Source organism: Corapipo altera, unplaced genomic scaffold (genome assembly GCF_003945725.1).
Source record: "Corapipo altera isolate COAL_440 unplaced genomic scaffold, ASM394572v1 52, whole genome shotgun sequence".
In the NCBI taxonomy this organism is placed as follows: domain Eukaryota; kingdom Metazoa; phylum Chordata; class Aves; order Passeriformes; family Pipridae; genus Corapipo; species Corapipo altera.
Window position 1 is genome coordinate 3,190,451 of NW_020884930.1, and position 18,597 is coordinate 3,209,047.

An 18,597-nucleotide genomic window follows, 5' to 3' on the forward strand; every position below is an offset into this window, starting at 1 on the left:
TGACTCAAAACTGCCAGCTTGGCAGTAGCAGCGGGGGGGGGGGGGGAAGGTCACCCCCTCCACATTCCTTCTCTGAGCTTTTCAGCTCCTTTCTGCAGTGCTGTAGCACTCTGAGACTCTTTCAAGTAAGAGTCCATCATCCTCCTCTCTCTAGGAGGGGTCTCCAAGGAGTTTGGGGGGTTTTTGGTTTAGTTCTTACCCCAAACTCTGTTTCTGTAGAGCTTAGTTCTGCTCTCTGCTGCTGGCTCTCGTCTCTCAGACAACTCTGTGTCTCTCTTGCTCGGCTGCATACTCATTTGCTGCTTCTTCAGTTCTTATCTCTTGGCTCTCTGCCACTTTCTCCGGCCAGTGTTGTTTTTGGCCGCTGCTTCTGCTGCTCACGGTGGAGGGAAGAAAACTTCCAGTCTCTCAGTCAGAGACCTCAGTCCAGTTTAACATTGTTTCCGAGTTTCTATGACCCCAGCCAGGGGCTGGGGTGCTGTGGTCCCCCCAGAGGGGCTCCTGCCCTCTCTCCTCGTGGCTCTACAACATGGCTACTTCTTCAACAACTACTACTTCTTCTCTTCTGGTCTGCTTGTGAGATGTTTATATTTTGCAAAAGCACTCATTGGCTCAAAACCTCAAGGGTCCCCACCCCCTGAGGATTTACAATTTTATAGCTTCAGGGGGAAAACTGTTTCCCCACACACAACAGATGTTATACACCTGTAATGTCTCAGTCTGGAGCTGGTCAGTGCTTGTCCTAGGACTTCAGAAAACCTCAATGCACTCTACTTCAAAGCTGAGTTAATCATGTTGGAGTTCTGTGAGTGTGAAGTTACTCTCAGTGTGGTTCATCTCCCCTCTCTTCCCCCACAATCCTAGCTCCAAGCCATACAGTGCTCAGCAAGGCTCTGCAGGAAGCAGCAGGAAGGGTGTTGCAAGTGCAAGTGCTGCAAAGGCACCAGAAGTCTTTCCTGAGGCTGACAAGGAAGGTGACAACACACAGCTCATGGATGACATGAGCTGAAATAATTTCGGAGCTGAAGACCTAATGCTCTGCTGTCTCAGAGCATTCTGGTTATTAAATGAAAGCAAAACAGCTTTCATACAAGACAGTGTTGAAGGACAGCTGGACTTCAGAAGAGGCAGTTCTGAAGAAATACAGCTGTTTTCTTTACATGTGTTATTGCCTGAATAATTGTACTGAAAGTAGAGAAAGGTATCAGCAACACAGTTCTTTTTATACATGGAGTGAAGTATGCAGGAAAAGTTTGGAATTAGTGGCTTAAGGGGTGAAGACTTTTAAAGCTCATTTCCATGGTAAATTGGCCCCTGCTTAATTTTAATGTCAACTCTAATGAGCTTGTGTTTCAGCAGAGCAAGAATCCTTGACATGGTTAATAGTTTAGTGAATAAGTTTTAGCAGTCATTGCAAATGTAAACATCCCTTTTTTAACTCTTATCCTTCACCCTTTCTTCCCCCACTCATAACTTTCATGGAAATTGTTTTTGCATAATGGCATCCTCAGGGAAAAGTTGTCAGAAAATAATGAGAATATTTGGCAAAGTTACAAACTAAGTGATATACAGAGGATCTCAAGGGGATTCAGTCTGCAGCACTGCTGGAGAAATAGAGCGATAAATGCTTCACTGATTACTGACTCACAGGAGTCAGTGGGGAATCAGACTTGTTCTTCTCACTTTACTCATTAGTAAAATGAAGTCCTCAGTCAGGACCCTAGTTACAAGATAGGAGGGATGCTAAAACTATTCAGGACCTAGGGCACAGGCACCCTCCCAAAGGTAGCGAGGTCCCATTAAACATTTGTGTGTAGCACAAGATAAACTATGCACAAGTCAGAGATGAGTGAGGACCTGAAAGCCTTGGCCACCTGCAGCACTGAGCTTATGCTGGGCGTTTGGGAGAGTCCATCATGCTGCATGTACTGCACGTCAGGATGTGACTTGGCACAATGGAGACACATCTACACTTGCATGTGTATGTGTCAGCAGTGAATCTGAGGCTCCCTCTTGGTCAATGAAGTCACTGGCACCTAAGATGTGATGCTGTTCAGATAGGTTTCAGCTCTGTTGCCCAGGTATTAGGCATTTAAGATGCTTGCACCTGAAAATCAGTCTAATGTGGAAAGGATGACAGGAGAAGCAGCTGAGACATAGATGGCAAGAGAAATGCTAGAACATTTGAAGGAACACTAGGTGTTCTGGATATGTTATATCTAGTTACTACTCAGTCTCTTGCTACCTGGTCAGTTAAAACCCTCCAACTCCACTGAATATACTGGGGGTACTTTGGCTGGCAGGGCAGATTGGACACACAGACATCTACATTTAGGACTCAGTCCCAAAGTGAATCCATCTCCCTCCCACCTGTCCAGGTCTTCATTAGCTGAGCCCTAGTTCTTCCCTTGGGTCAAAAGAGGAGTGCTGAGATCATCTGTCCTAGTAGCAAACTCCGCAAGGATGCCAACTGGATGTCTGAGAGCAAGAAGCTGGTTAGCATTGTCCTTGCAATCGTAGGAACCCATCCGACTGCATTAGCCTGTGGCCCAGTACTGTGCACCTAAACTAAAATGAAATGTATATTTTATGGACCAGAATGCTTCCTTTAACATTCTGGTTGTAAAGATAATAATGACAAAACCTCAGTAATTTAAGTATAGTTTGAGGATACTAATTATCTCTGTCTTGGAAGGCTTTCTTCTCTGTTAGTTGGAAGGCTTATTTTGGTCTCCCAGTATTGCTGATCTTTCACAGTTCAATACAAGTACATAGAAAAAAATAATTAACTTCTAATAATTAGGAAAATAAAATATCTATTTAAAAGGATATGAGATACAGGCAGGCTCTTTAATTAGGTGAACAGCAGATGAGTGAAAAGGGGTTTTTTTTCTAAAAAGGAATTATTGAATGCAGAAAAAAATGCAAGAGGAATATAATTACTGGCTTTTGACCATTTTTAAAAATGGTTCTTTTATATTAAATTAGGATTTCAGGCACATGGTTCAGCATTGACATCAGGAAGGTATGTTTGCTAATATTTAAGAGTTGTAATTGCAACTATTGGCTTTAACTATCAGATTTTTCAGACAATAGCTACAGAAATCAGTTTGAAAATGAAGCACAGAGGCAAAGGCAAGATACTGGTCAGAGTGAGCTGATTATTCATTTTAGTATTTCACGACTGATCAAAAGAAGTTCACTGAGAATGATTTATACAGTCTTGATGCTACTAGGTCCTCTCGTTAGACAGACAAGCTGCAAAAAGAATTTTGCTTCAAAATTTTCCATATGGATGATTATTTTTAATGGGAGATTCAGCTTTCTGCAGAAACAAATGAGAATCACTCACACTGAGGAAATCAGATGGTAATGACTATTTTCAGTTGCATTTATCTAAATGGAGCTGACCTAAAGTGTTCCATTTCAGTTCTTCAGAAGATAACATTGGCTTTCCAGCAGTGAGTACATTGCTTAATGGTAGGTGTAGTTTGAAAGCCTAGTCCTAGTCTGGGTTTCCCAAAGAACCACAACATTTTGGCACCTCTATCAAGATGTGTATTTCCAAGGAGTTTAATAAAACAATGTAACATTTTAGTTTGTCTAAAAATAAATAATTTAATCTAATGTTTTTTTAAAAAATCATTTTGAGACAGAACCAGAAATTAAAACATTCTCATGTCCTATGGGGTAAAAACTCTAAATTTGTTCCCTGTGGCAAAAGAGCCACCATGATGTTGTGTTTGATTTAGGTTTATGTCATTCAGACTCTGCTAAAAAATCATAGCTCTGCAGCCCTTGCGCAATGCTCTACAGATTTTGACATACACCTCGAGTTTTAATAGTATTATTAAGCCTCTTTTAGCAACACAGAGGCTGGTGTAGCTCAGATGATTAAGATAACTTGTCAGCTATGTAGTCATTGCATCCCTATAAATCATTACTGAATGCAAAGGACTAGAGGATTGTTTTTTCAGATGAGTTCTTAGGAAAAAAAATCAAAACTTTATTCTCTCCTACAGTCCTGCCACAGGAGAACAGTAAGTGATGATTCTGAAGTTATCACTTAGCCTGAAGCTAAGCATGAGCAAACTAGGCAATTATTTAGTGCAGCAGGATGTGGGACATTAAAAGAGCCATGCCCCTGCTGCCCATGTCAGAGCCCAGAAAGCCAAGCTCACTGCTGCCTTTGAGTGTCCAGCAGATGCACAGTCCACCTGGACCTGGGGTTGAATAGTTGCAGTGTCCTCAGGGCAGAAGGAAGTTTGCCTCCTCAAGGACAGACTCAGGAGCTCTGTCCCACTTCTGTTCCTTCTTTCTCCTCTCCTTCTTCCTTTTCTGTGACAAGAGGCCAACACCTGGGCCTATCACAGCACTGCAACATCCTGGAGGCAGTTTTGCCTCCAGTGGTAAGAAACCTTGAACAAACCTGAATAGAAATGTATTCACTGTTGCAAAGCAGCTGTGAGACAGAAAACCCCTAAATTGGAAGTGCACACATAGGACTCCTTTGTGAAACACACTCTGTAATGTTGGAGCACTTATCTCTTTTTGCTGACTTAAAGTGGGATGGTATGCAGGCTTTCATGTTGCAAAGAGCTTACAGCATTTTGGCCAAGATTGTCCATGGATGACTATGCAGTCACCCTTGCATAGTTTAAGTAATATATAATTCCTTTCAGTCACAAATTATATGCTTCTATTTAACAATAGGTGATACTAGCTTTGAACCTTCCTCCCTAAAACCAAATTTAGCAAAAAGTCATGCAAATGGGATGCAAAAAGAGAGTTGGTTCAAGCTCCTTAGCATATCTGAGAATGAAGAGAGATCTGAAGAAGAAAGTGTTATCCTTGTCCAGCTATAAGTCATGGCAATGAATTTTCTAAATTAAGTTTTTCATAAAGTCTTTCATATAGTATTGGATTCTTCGATAAAGTATCTGCTTTAAATGCCAGACTCCATACTTTGTATATAACTCTTGAAGAGATATCATTGTCTCTTCTTGTGGTCCAGGGAAAATATGCAGATCTTCTGCTGGTGCCTCTGCCTAGAGGTGCCTTTCCTATCAGAGAACAGTATGTGTCGAGTCAGTGGGTGGGGTTGTGAATCAGTGGATCCACAGAAGTGAATGAGTGGAATAGCTTTAATCTTCCCTCCTCCCTGGCAGCCCCCAGTTCACAGCTAACTGTGGTGGGCAGAACAAGATCACAGCTGCTTTGCAGTTCTACGTTTTGGACCACTTCCAGAGGCAGCATGAATAGGCACTTTTGCCACAGATCATTCAAGTGAATTTGCTTATTTTTCTGTCACTGAGCAACAGGTATGATCAACTTTGCAGTGACCAGGACTGCTCAGTGTAATAGTTCTTTAAAAATAGCTTATGTTTTTAGGTAGAGAACATTTTAGACACAGACATGTAGACACATAGAAGGATTGCATCTAGTAGTCAGAAAGCAAATTGAGAGCAGGACTTAAAAAATTAATATGCTGACATGGTGTGAATACATTTGGCTACACCCTATGCCTCAGTTGCTTATTGTGAGTAGAGGGCTGGTGGCTGGATGTGAGTCATCCAGCAAATATCGCAAATAACATGTTCAGCATTTCCAGATTATAGGTCTAAGCAGAAGCATCCTTGGCATATGTACCCACTGAAATGATGAACAGGTGCCTGCTGTAAACCTGAGTACTGAGTTACAGAAACAGCCCTCTGGTGTGTACCTCACTCCTGTATTATTAAGTACAAGCCAAATTTCTTTAATTATTTCTGTAGCATCTTGCAGGAAGCTCAAAATTGTTTGTATGCAGCAAAAGAACTCCTAGGTTTGTTCACAACTGTGTTTGAAGCAGCATGTTATAATTTCTGAGAGAATGAAATAATCTGTGACACAAAATTATAGCTTCCCTGCCTAGAACAGCATCCCCTTCAAGCAGGATGCCAAGAACAGTGAAGGGTATTTATAGCAACGAAAGAAATACTGAGTATGCTAGACTGAAATCCATGTATTTTGTCTTTTCTGTGTTCTGTCACAGGCTTGCTGGGAAAATTGCTTTGCATAATATTTTTCTCATTATTCAGATGTCCAGTTCTAATTGAAAATTAATTCAGCACCTAAATACTTTTCCATCTGCACTGGTAGTCCATTTGCAGCTGTGTCACTCCTGCCAATAAGACTAACAGCATACTGAAAACAGGCATGCTGAAAGCCTCCAAGCTACTCCCTACATCAGTACCATGGTACTGAGGATACTGCAGAAGGACGAGAACGGATTCAAATATGAAATTGGAAAAGAGCATGAATTTGACTGGGTAACAATGTGAAAGGCTATTTTAAACATAGTTATCAAGCTGTACATTAAGAAATGCAGAAATGTGTTTTACGTTAAGGCATTAGGGCAGATGATGTGAAAGAGAAGAAAATGAAGGGATGATTAACAAATAGTAGGCATCATAACAGCAAACTCCTGTCATTTAACATCATCATATTCTGTCAAGGCTTTTTGACTCAGGCAATTTTCCAGCTTTCAGGAATTCAGTTTGCATTCAAAGGGTGAACACCTGGACTGTTCCAAAAATGACTACTGACCTGCAGGAGTGGGTGGTCAGAGACATTTGACCGTTGATGCTGTAGTGATCTGTGGTAAAAAGCCTTAAGGAGTTGCAGACACTTTTTCCCATCACATGGTTTGTTGACCTAGGAGTTAAGTTTCTCAGCTTCGGCACCTGTTCTTACAGACTATGAATTTCTTTGTACCTGCCACCAAGGTCATTGGAAAAAAAAATCAGGTGCAAGTCTCATTGGCAGCCATCTAACTTGGCCTGTTCAAATGCAGATAAGGTCACCTTCAATTAATAAAAGTTGTGTGAAAATCTCATTTACATTATCAATTAAAAGTGTTCAGAACTTTTTATAGTCCTGAGTATGCAAGTTTGTGATAACCCAGCATCCTGCAATTTCCCTGTTTCTCTCCCTGATGAAATAAAAGTCAGATGTACAGAAGTTAGCAGTGGTGAAAGTGATTTTAAGATAGCACTGTGTCATCATTTTATTAAAAGGTCAATTAAAAAATCCCATTAAAAAGATGAGTGGAAATACCCTACGTGCAATCAGCCGTTCAATATTCACCCCTCAGCAAGATTCAAAGAGGACGTTCATGCTTTTAAGTTTCTTTAATAATCAGTTTCTTCTCCTCCTTGGAAGAAAGTCAATATGCTAACTTTCAGTAATGAGCTGTAGGTTGCATGTTTTTTTTCTTCTGTCTGTTAAGGCCTCAGAGAGAAAATATTGCTTATGAGAGAAAATATCACTTCAAAGTTGATCAAGACAAAATCTGTTCCAAGTGAAGAGGTTTGAATTGTATAGAATACTTGTCTGCATTTATGTACTTATATAATGGCATGGGAAAATGGCAATACAGCTATACTTCTCTTATCACTAATTTTGCTGAAGCTAGTAGTGGTGAAATGGTTTTGTATGGCCAGAAAGCCTTAGAAATTATGTGTGCTGATAGGATATATCTGGTTTTATCCTCCTACTGTACTGTCTCTCCCATGGAACACTACTGCACAAGAAGGATTGCAAATGGGAGAAAGTTATTGGGTTTTTCCTCATTTAGCATGGAGGGCCAAGGTCTCTGAGCCCCAGTGTCCAGCATGACAGCCACAGAAGAGGAGTACAGGCAGAAAGGTAGAGAAAAAAACCCACCAATATTTCTGATGTTTAGATAGATTTCTGCCAGAACTGGGACCAAATGTGTAAGGCCTGAGGAGCAGTGACCCTGCACCATGGTGCACAAAGGCGGGGCAAGGAACAGCAAAGTGGGTTGTTAATGAGTAGGAAGGTGCCAGTGGGAATGTGATCACAAAAGGAGGCTGCGCCCACCACCAGCTTCAGAAAGGCTGCAGCCTTCTGCTTCAGACAAGCCTCCCTAAGGCAGCAGAGCAAGGCCAGCAAGGGCCAGGCACTCTCAACTACTGCTGCAGCCCAGGCAGGGCTAGTCAGGCTAATCTTTGAGTCCTACTATTTAGCAATCCAACAAAAAAAATATTACTAAGCTCACTAACCCTCTATACTCTTATCTTTCCAGCAATCTTGACACAGAAGAACTCTGTGGTAAGTTCCTTTTTGGGAAAGAACATAATCTATGCCTGTGGCAGCCCTGTGCAAATGAACATACCATGTGATTATTTTTTTCTGTTTAATCTTTGTAGCTCAAACAGGAAATAATTTCCACTCAAAGAACTCCTGGGAAAATGCAGATGGTTTATAATATTTTCAGACTCTATCATCCACTATGTGCAGAAGCTACTTTGAAAATATTTTTCCTACCCAGTACTTCACATTCTCCGAGATTCAAAATTTGTTCTGATACATAGATAAATAGAGAGATTTTTATCTTATTTCCCTCTCATATGAGATATTTTTTCTAGTTAGTTTTGCATTTTAACAAGTATGAGTGCTTTAGGAATTTTGAAAAAGATTGTCATATTAGTACCCCACTGGAGGAAAATTCATTACTTTTCTCCTACTTGAGCCAGTGAGAACAGCAGTTTGAGAAGTTTTATCATCCTTCATGACAGTAAAATTCTTGCAAGGCCTAGACTTTGGCCCAATTACTTATTTCTGTACCCTATTCTGGGCTGTGAATCATTTCTCCAACACCCTGTTTGCTCTCCAGCTGATCTTACAGCCCCTGATTTAGGAGTTCTGCTTCCAGCAGAAAACAATTCACATAAGATTTTTGCAAGTCCTCCCACAGAATGTCAGGAAAAAAAGCCTCAACATTTATACTTGTCAACGCCAGCCTTTTTCTGAGGGACAGTTGATAGCCTGCTAAGTTTTCCAATGGTCAACAATGTTAAAGACATTTAAAAGCTGAAAATACTGTTAAGTTGAAAACAAGCTCATTTACTTACCCACAGGATGACTCTTCCCATGGCCAAGAAGCCACTAAGAGGTACCTCAGCCTGTGGCTTATAAATACATGACAAGAGATTCATCTGAAGTGAATTGGGCTGTGACAACTAGTACTGGTTGAGTACCTGGTTAAAACTGTATAAACCCGGCCAAGGAAGACAGGTGGTTTTGTTCCACAAGGGATTTACTGCTGTTGACATTGTACTGGAGGTTTACAGGCTTGCTGGGCTGAGGGGGGTGTTAATCCAGCACTGACACTGTTTGCTGTCTGTTTTGATTAAATACGAGTTGCTTCAGCTGCCTTTTAAATCTTTCATATGCTGCTACTAGAGTGTTCCTCATCTGTGAATCTGGTACCAAGTTTACTCAACATCTGTTTGAGCTTGTGATTATACAGCTTTTCCTGAGTTATCTCAGTTCACCTGAGAAATGAAATGAAAAAACATCCACGGTATTAATTCACAATATGTTTTCATTCAACCTCTTAGCAATACCAGGTTATGTTGCAGTGTTCCTGGTAACTTATGCTTTTGTGATTCCCCTGAGAAGCTCATGCTGACCTCTTAAAAGCTTCAAAGTATTGCTATTTATTATTTCAAAAAGACCTTATCGAACCTTGTTCTTCCCATCTGCCATTTAGATTTTGCTTTTTGTGCTTTTCCAGGTGATTTGATATCTAAATGCCTTGTCTAACACAGTCTCTAGCTTTAACATAATTTTTTTTCTTTCCTTTTCACACTTTTTCCCTCCTGTGCCTCCCTCTGTTGTATTTCCCCACATCAACCAATGGGAACTCAGGTCATGATTTCCCAGGTTCGCTTCCTTCTCTTGCTGTAATCCCTCTGATTGAGTTGTACCCTCTGATTTTACATCAGCTCTTTCTGTTAAAATGTTCTTTGCTTTAAGCAGCTACACAAGGACATCCTGCAATTTGTTATTTCCATGATTTTCATTAAACGTATATTGCATGCATCATACTTGTTGAAACTATAATCATAGTACCTGAGACTAGAAGTTTATCTGGCCAACTCATGGTGTCTTAATTTCTTGGATAGAAACAACTGGTCTCAACCAACCCCAACTCACAATAGCCCCGACTTCATCTTATCTCCTCTAAGGGCTTTACCAGAATTATTCATTTTTGTATCAATATAATTAAATTTAGCACATACATATGAAAACTTCATTTCCTGCTAGTACCTGTAAAGTAGAATATTGGACTAAAAATCAAGTTGGCAAAGAAAATGTAGATATTTTGAAAATAAGTTTGTTTCAGCTATCAAATTGATATTGTAAATTTTTTGTCATTTTGGCAACTCGTTTATTGAAAGAGAATGTTTTGAATTACTGATTTTGGTATTTTAAGTATTCCGGGAATGATTTTGCAGAGAAATAATACCAAAGTAAAAAAAAATAAAATTATCCTTTTCATTCTCATTCCTATTCATTTTATATTTACATATTTAATAATATCATTATTAAATTAACTGAATTGAGAGTTAGTAAAACTGATATTTAATGAAATATTGATTTTTCAGGTACTTAATAGATTATGTGTTTTTTTATTTCTTTTAGATTATTTTTCCAAGCACTTAGGAGAGTATGAAAATGTCCTATCTGTTTTGGAAGACTTAAACATAACCATACTGAAGGCAATGGACAAAACAAAGAAAGTAAGTATAAACTGTGAAATTTTCTTTATATTGTATATTTTGTTTATTTGAATAATATTTGCAGTATTTGTCCTAACTAAAGTTACTAATTTGTATTTAAGTTCTTCTACATATACCTGTTTGTAGCAAAAGTCCAATAGGAAAAAGACTTGTCAAAATCATTGTATATCAAATCTGTAAAGTTCTGTCTGGAAAGTATTACAGTTTGGAAATAACCAAATTTGTCTTTGTGAATGGTTTGAAGAATGTTCTTTATATTTTTGTACCAAGAGAGAGTTAGAGGATTCTATGTCCCATGCCAAGTGTGGGTAAGTATCAGCACAAATATTTGGAAATGGACCAAATTTGAAAAAATAACGTGTTGTGTTGAGTAAAAGCTCCTGACCAAGAACAAGATTTCATTTCCATTTCAGGCATTTTAAACAAAAGCAGGACTGAAAGAACCTGCCAAGAGGAGCTGTTAGGGCTGTTGCCCACCAGCACAGCAAGGGAGGAGATGTTTCTCAGGGGGAGAAGCTCGATTTATCCATCCATGCATCTGACAGGCATGCAGACATGCTGCAGGGCATGCCAGGCAGTGATCCTCTTGATTCATTATGGACATACCTGCTCCTGTGTTCAGACCTGCTTGTTCATCCCAGCTCTATGTCTGACCAAAACCGCATCAAGACATTGGATAATACGCTCCTCTTCCCTGGCTGAACAGTTAAATATTCTTTTCACAATGGATCAGCTTCAAAAGGTGAGGGAAAGCACAACCCAGGGGAGGAAGTGAACCTAGATACTCCAAACCCAGACACAGACCCACACAACAAGACTATTCACTGGCAGGTTAGTCATCAAGAATAGAAATTTCAGCAAAAATTTTTCAGTGAGATCCCATGGTGACTGATTTTTTATTTTCAGTCAATCAATGGAGAGATCTACGGGAAGAAAGCTGTGCTTTATTAGTGAAGCTATTATTTTTGATATTTGGGTGTTTGCAGGAGTAAAGTACTCATATATTTTACATGAATTGACAAAATAAAAACCTGAAAGTGTAGCTTATTTATTTAGAGTTTGAGCTAGTAAGTCTCTTCTTTCATGCTGTGCATCTTCCACTCCTAATGAAGTGATTGTGTGCTGACTCACTGTCTTGTTGAGCTGGACACTGAAAAGCAACAGATTGGTTCATTTTAGCTAAGCATAAGTTAAAAAAATAGCCATGTGTATAAACGACTGCTGCTAAAGGGGAGGACATGTCACCTCATAGCTACTGGAAGTAAATAAACCACAGCATTTAAGAATTATTTAAGAAGTTAATTTCAAGTAGGAGTGCCAGAAAACTAATCAGCCTGTGAGATGTATGCATTGGCCTGACCAGAAAAAAGGACAAGAAAGTCTGGAATATTAATAAGTGTTTCATTTGTCTACTTGAAGAACCCATCTAAAATATAAAAAAACTACAATTTCTTTAAATTTTATTTTCCTAACTGAAGATTCAAGTTTAATGGGTTTTATGTCTTTCAGGAATACTTCAGCTGACCATTCATTAGAGGTGGTAGAACCAGAGAAAGGCTGACACTGGAAAAAAACTTAATTCCTCTTAGTAGAAACAGGGGGTGAACACAGTCAAACAGAAAAAACGTGTCCTCAAATATTCTAAACTAGAGCTTTCTGCCAAGGATATGCTCAGCCACTACAGCTTTGTATGGAAATACAAATTAGGATTATTCCCAATAGGAACTCAGTTCTCAGGAAACAGATGGGTTATGTGACCTGACTACCTGATAAATATTGGAGTGCAAATGTTAAAAGTTCTATCTTAAATAGTTCAAGATTTATTGAAGTTTGTGGTCTAAACTCTGGACTACATCCATCCAGAATCACAGCTGGAAGTGCTGTATATCAAGATAGCATGGATAAATGATGTTCATCAACAGTGACACATCTAGCTTGAGTTGACTCCCCAGCTCAGACGAGTAGGTGCTCAGAAATGGTTGGTCTGGTTTTAAATGGCCATTGGCATGGATCCAGAGCAAGGCTTGGCTTTCCTCTCCTAATGCAATAAAAAACGTTGTCACTGTTCTGCCACTGCAGTCGCTGAGTCCCTTGAGTTGTCACTCAGTAGTAGGAGCACTTATTACTATCTTCTAAGTGATGACCTAGTTGGAAAATTCATATATAGAAAAAAGTCCAGAATTGAAGACCTACACTTTGAGACCTACCAAGGCATGGTGTACCTACAGTGGCTGAGTCAGTTTCCAATGACAAGAACCAAATTTCAAAGGACTAAATTGTCCTATTAAAAACTGCTGAGATTGAATCTGAACTCCACCCCGCAAAGCATGGGGCTGATTACAGACCCAGTCCTCAGGGTTGTCATGAGGCTTTCCCTCTACTTTTTATGGATTGGAGAAAGCTCAGCACTTCTATCAGTCTCTGCTAAACTTTCCCAGAGTGTGTCCTGCTTCAGGCAGGCAGCTCATTCAGTCTTGAGTATTTAGTGGGGAAAGGAGCAACTTGGTACTTAATTCATTTTATTTATAGCCAGCACTCAGCCCTTCCCATAGAAAATCCTTGCTTTCCTACCAATTCAAGTTACCCAGACTCAGTAAATACTTTTCACAAGAGGCATCTGCATAATTGGAGCCCTAGAAAAATTCTTCAGCATCAGTTTTTCCAAATAAACCCTGGAGAAGGAAGATGTGTCTGTCTTCAATGAGAAGTATGGATTGGCATGTCTGAAAAATCTAAAAACCAGTCTAATCACGGGGTCCTTCAGGAACACACTACTCCAGCAGGGGTCCACTGTGAGGTCACAAGTCTTGCAGGCAAACCTGCTTCAGCATGGGCTGCTCTCTCCATGGGGTCACAGTTCCTGTCAGGAGCCTGTTCCAGTGTAGGCTTCCCACAGAGTCACAGCATCCTTTGGGAATATCCACCTGCTCCAGCATAGGGTCCTCCACGGGCTGCATGGATCTCTGCTCCACTGTGGACCTCCATGGGCTGTAGGGGCACAGCTGCCTGACCATGGTCTGCACCACAGGCTGCAGGGGAAACTCAGCTGTGACGCCGGGAGCACCTCCTGCTCTTATTCTCACATAATCTCACTCCTCTCTTCTCTGACTGCAGTTTCCTTCTTTGCAGTAACTTTTAGAATCATACAATCAACTGGGTTGGAAAAGACCTCCAAGATCATCAAGTCCAACCCTTGATCCAACACTGCTCCCTTATATCTGTTATTCCAGAGGCTCTACCACCATCGCTGATGGGCTTGGCTTTGGCCAGTGGCAGGTCCATCCTGGAGCTGGCTGGTATTGATTCTGTTGAACATGGGGGAAGCTTCTGGTAGAAGGGATTTTCTCACAGAAGCCATCCCTGTAGGTGTCCACCCCAACACCCCAAACCCAAACCATGCCACACAAACTCAACACAATATCCCACTAAGAGCAACTGGAACTTGGCTTGGCTATGGACTTCTGGATTTAAATCAAGATCAACCAAATTTTCCGCATTCCTCCAAATGATTTCCATGTGCAGATATTTTTTCCCCAATAGATTAGCAGATAACTGGCTCTTGCAAGGCAATTTCAGCATGATTTGTGTATTTTATTGCCCTCTGTAGTTTGAAAGAGCTGTCAGCTCAGCTTTCTTGAACGGAGTTTTTTCTCCAGTCTTCCAGTCCTCTGCTATCTGAAAGTGAAAACATCGAGTCATTTGTGGGAGAAAATGTCCAGTGTGTTAGCAGGGTCAAGAAGTTTGAAACCAGGCTTCCTTTCACCATTCTTGGGCCAGATCCCTCCAGACAAACCAAACTAAATAGCAAGGAAGACAGGAAGCCCTTAGGAGTGTAGGAACTGTTCATGCTCCATTGCTTGATGGGAAGGTGCTAAGCTAAAAATGCACAAAATAGATATAGCTAGGAACATCTTTCAGCAGGGAAAAGACTGAGTTGCATTTGCAAACAATCTACTTTTAATACAAAGAGTAGCATACCAGAGGATAGTAGGGGAGCTACAGTCCTTCTGTTTTGGTACTGATCTCCTTCTGTTTTATCCTTACACAAAGAAGGGAAACGCATGTCTGAGGATTTTTAGGGGGATTTGTGCCCTTTAATATTTGATAATTTCTCTCCTTAAGATGGCGAGTCTGCATGAGTTGCTTATACCAGAGTGGCAAGGACAGATTAATCATTGGTGCCAGTTGTTTTTCTTGCACCTACCAGCTTGGTATTTTCCAGATCAAAGCACTATCTGAATAGTTCTGTTTCTTGCATTTCTTTTTCCTCTTATATACAGGAAGTCTTAAAAATTAAACACTCAGCAAAACTTTACAAATCTATTGCAAGGTTTGTTTCTTTAAGCCTTTTTTTTCTGAAATTTTTTATAAAAAAGACCACAGAAGCATATTTAGTTAAAATATTTAATTTTCTCTTTTTTATTACCCACATGAACATAACATTTTCAGAAAGGTGCATTTTAATTACATTCTGTAGCTTGCAGTCACATATAAATAAAATTACAAGAACTTTGCAACCCTCAGCACAGAAAATAAAATCTGTCACTGACTAACAAAGTAGATAGGTGAAAGTAGAAAATTTTTTTAAGGTGCTCAACATCTTGGTCCTATTGACTTGTGAATATTGAAAATCAAAAACTTACAGACTAAAGAACATGTTTTCCTTAAGTTATCAAACCATAAAATTGTTGCTGCTTGTCATCTATTTGGTAAGAATAAGTTTTGCTCTATCATTTTGATTTCTAGTATTGGAAATGCAACCTGCTGCAGGTGGTGAACAATTCTGTACTCAGTAAACTAGCAGAAGCTCACTTGATCACCAAAAATACAATTTACATATGAAATTAAATTGACAATATAAAAGTATTCAGGAGTTTAAACAGTTATCTAAAAGAATTTTAGAAGATCTGGGATATTCAAGGATATCCAAGACATCTGCACAGGCCTGACAAATGGCATGCAGTATCTCTAGGAGACCCAGGGGCAGGATGAGACTCCTTTCTGGGGCAGCAGCTGGAATCCAGGTGGGTCTTCTTAGGGCACCAGACTCCAGTTTAGGTACTTCAATAGCTCTGAGGTGTCTGAAGGGTTTTTCCCGGAGGAGCTGTCTCAGAGAGGAAGATCTTACCCTGATCTGACAGTGCCTTTTATCAGTCATAATGCCTGTTTGAAGTTCACTCTTTTCACCAGCTGAAGAGCACACCCCTCTCCTTCTGACTCCTGCCTTCCCCTATGCCAACAGCACAGGGTCCTTTTCCAGCCAGGATGTATCCCCGTGAATCCCCACTGGTGCTGTCACTGGCACCTGCACAAGGAAGGCTGGCAGCAGAAACTTGCAGGGAAGCAGGAACCGTTTTAGGTGATTTTAAACCCACTGCTCCCGAGGGCAGTTTATACTGCACTGTCGTGAAAGTCCAACCACAATTGGCTGGTGGCCAAGTGACCATGCCAAGGTGATTTCGGGATGGGACACGCTTCCTGCTCTGTGATTTCAGTGACTGTTGGCTTGAGCCTCACCTCACCCATTAGTCAGTCATAGAGCTGAAAATGGCGCTGACATAGAGTACCAGCTCTTAACTTACTGGAGTAACAAATGGAATTCAGACTTTTTGCATTGGCACAATGGCAAAGTAGTGGGAATTGGGAATCACGGGGAGTAACTGAACCTGGCAGAGATGCTTCCTTGGGAGGGTGGCACTAAGAGCTTATGCAATTGTTTCTTTTTCCTTGCAAGTGCAGTGCCTGTATAGCTCTCACAGAGGCCTATAAGCTGTCTCAAAATTGACTTAAGACCACCATGCCTCTTGTAAAAGTGATCCAGTCTCAAGCAAGAAAAAGCTTTGTACCTAAGCTGCTACTTAGATTCTATTAGTTATATTTATTAGATCATATAGTTCCATTTCAAAAGGACATAGTGATACAGATTCTTTGAAAAAAAAAAAAAAAAGGCAAACTAGGACTAGCTTTTATAGTTAACAATGCTTATAAGATGAAACTTTGATCCAGTGAGCAAGAGTGTATCTTGACCTTAGACAACCCTATATCTGAAGCACAAAGCCAACAACTATAATGCAACAGCAACCTCCCAGATGGACTTGCCAGGATTTTTGTATAGGCAATGGAAAATATTTAGCTTTCTTCCATAGATGAAAACTAGAAGGTGCTTTGCCCAGAACAGCTAACATACACTTTTTCAAAGTGATGACCTTTGAGTGCATATTACTCCTGTAAATACTGGTACAGTTCTTCTTTTAGAGACAAAAGCGCTGCAGACTTCCATGGAAAGGAATGGCAGACAATGTAGAGGGACAGAACACTGCAGATTTTCTCCTTTTCAGACTCCAAAAAGTCTCACATTCTTTGCTTTGAAGAGACTTTCTTGCCACCCTTGCAACTGTTTTATGAAAGACACAGAATGATCCATCTGTCATAGCAGGGGACCAGACTCGGTGAACTAGTAAACACCATTTTAAGCAGCAGTAATCAAGACTGGTTTAATCAAGATCGGTTTATACCCATCATTTATATATGCAAAAAATAAACATATTAAGTTTAGGATGGAAATGAAAAACAGTTCTTCTTCAGTGGAGCAATCAAGTTCTCAAATAGCCTTCCAAGTTTTTTGAGAGCAAAAAAACCTAACTGCTTTTTACATGTTGCTTGCAAAAAAATAGAAAGGGATGTGCATTGTGTGCAACAGCAAAATGCTGGATTCAGTGACCGACACAGCATGTCTAATTACCTGCTTCTATGAAATCAGTAATTTTTCTGCTTTTCTCAGAAAACCCCAAAGCTAAGCAAAGTCACTGTAGCCTTGAAAATTTCTAAAAATAAGAACCAGATCTGGTAAAAGAGAAGATTATAGGAGCTGAGAGAGTAACACAGGGACTTGCAATTTAGTTACTGATGGTACATTTATGGTAATTATGTAAATTACTGCACTCTGGAGGGTTTTATTATAAACCAGAATACCTAGATTTTTTTTAATTGCATATATCAGTAACAGGTGCATTTATGTAAATTATATAGCAAAACAAATTAAGTGGAAAAAAAGCTTGATAAGCATATGTTGACAATAGTGTTCCACAACTAGCATTCTGCTGAAGGAAAAGTGAAGCTTCAAATTGTTTTTTTTTGTTTTCACAAAAACTGTTATATCGGCTAGGACCCATTTTTGTATATGATTAGGATTTATTAACATTTTTCAAAGAATCCAGTCTTGTTTTCCTTGAAATTGCATTTTTACACAGAATGAATGTAATGGAATAGCTGCTGCATAAGAATAACATAGGGCAGGTATTGATCATTTTGTCCTGATTATTAATTTTTTTATGCATTGGCTTTGAATCCAGTTCATTTGTTCCTTTGAGTTTATCATTAATGTTTTTTTCAGGTCAGTGTCAATCTAAAATCATAGAATCATAGAATCATTATGGTTTAGAATCATTAAGGTTGGAAAAGAGTTAAGTTCATCAAGTCCAACCATTAATGTGACACTGCCAGACCCACTACTAAACCATGTCCCTAAGTACCACATCTATATGCTTTTTTAATACCTCCAGGGATGGTGACTCAACCACTTCCCTGGGAAGCCTGTTCCCATCAGTAAACTGACTTGATTGTTTCTCAAGTAAAGAGCAAAATACTGGTGACAGACCTAAATATATTATCAGTTGGATCCTTCTACAAGGCAGAGGACTCTATGAATAAACAGCTATTTTTATATAGGGACATTATTAAATTACATTTTGGAATTTTATTTCATTGGAGTTTCTATTTAAAAAAAAAAATGTTTTTAAGATTGTGACTATTAGTGCAAGTCAAGTAAGATAAATTCAAAAAGCTGCAGGCAATTAATTCTGAGCAGTCGTGCAAGGATATTCCAAAGATTTATGCCTTTCCTCTTCTCCTAGCTCCTTATCAGAGTAATGAAAACTCTTGGGAACTTCTTTGATCTTTTTTTGTGGAAGTCTTATACCTATTGGATCAGAAGGAATGCTAGAAT

The 18,597-nt window shown here is 39.7% G+C and overlaps 1 protein-coding gene across 1 annotated transcript in view; it reads left to right on the forward strand.

The window, feature by feature from the left end:
- The window catches only part of NECAB1 (N-terminal EF-hand calcium binding protein 1), an 80,227-nt gene that overhangs the window by 37,617 nt on the left and 24,013 nt on the right, over positions 1-18,597 (forward strand). The window contains exons 5-6 of the mRNA XM_027659157.1: positions 8,090-8,115; positions 10,495-10,592. Coding sequence (XP_027514958.1) covers positions 8,090-8,115; positions 10,495-10,592 — 124 coding nt within the window. The remainder of the gene's footprint in view (positions 1-8,089; positions 8,116-10,494; positions 10,593-18,597) is intronic.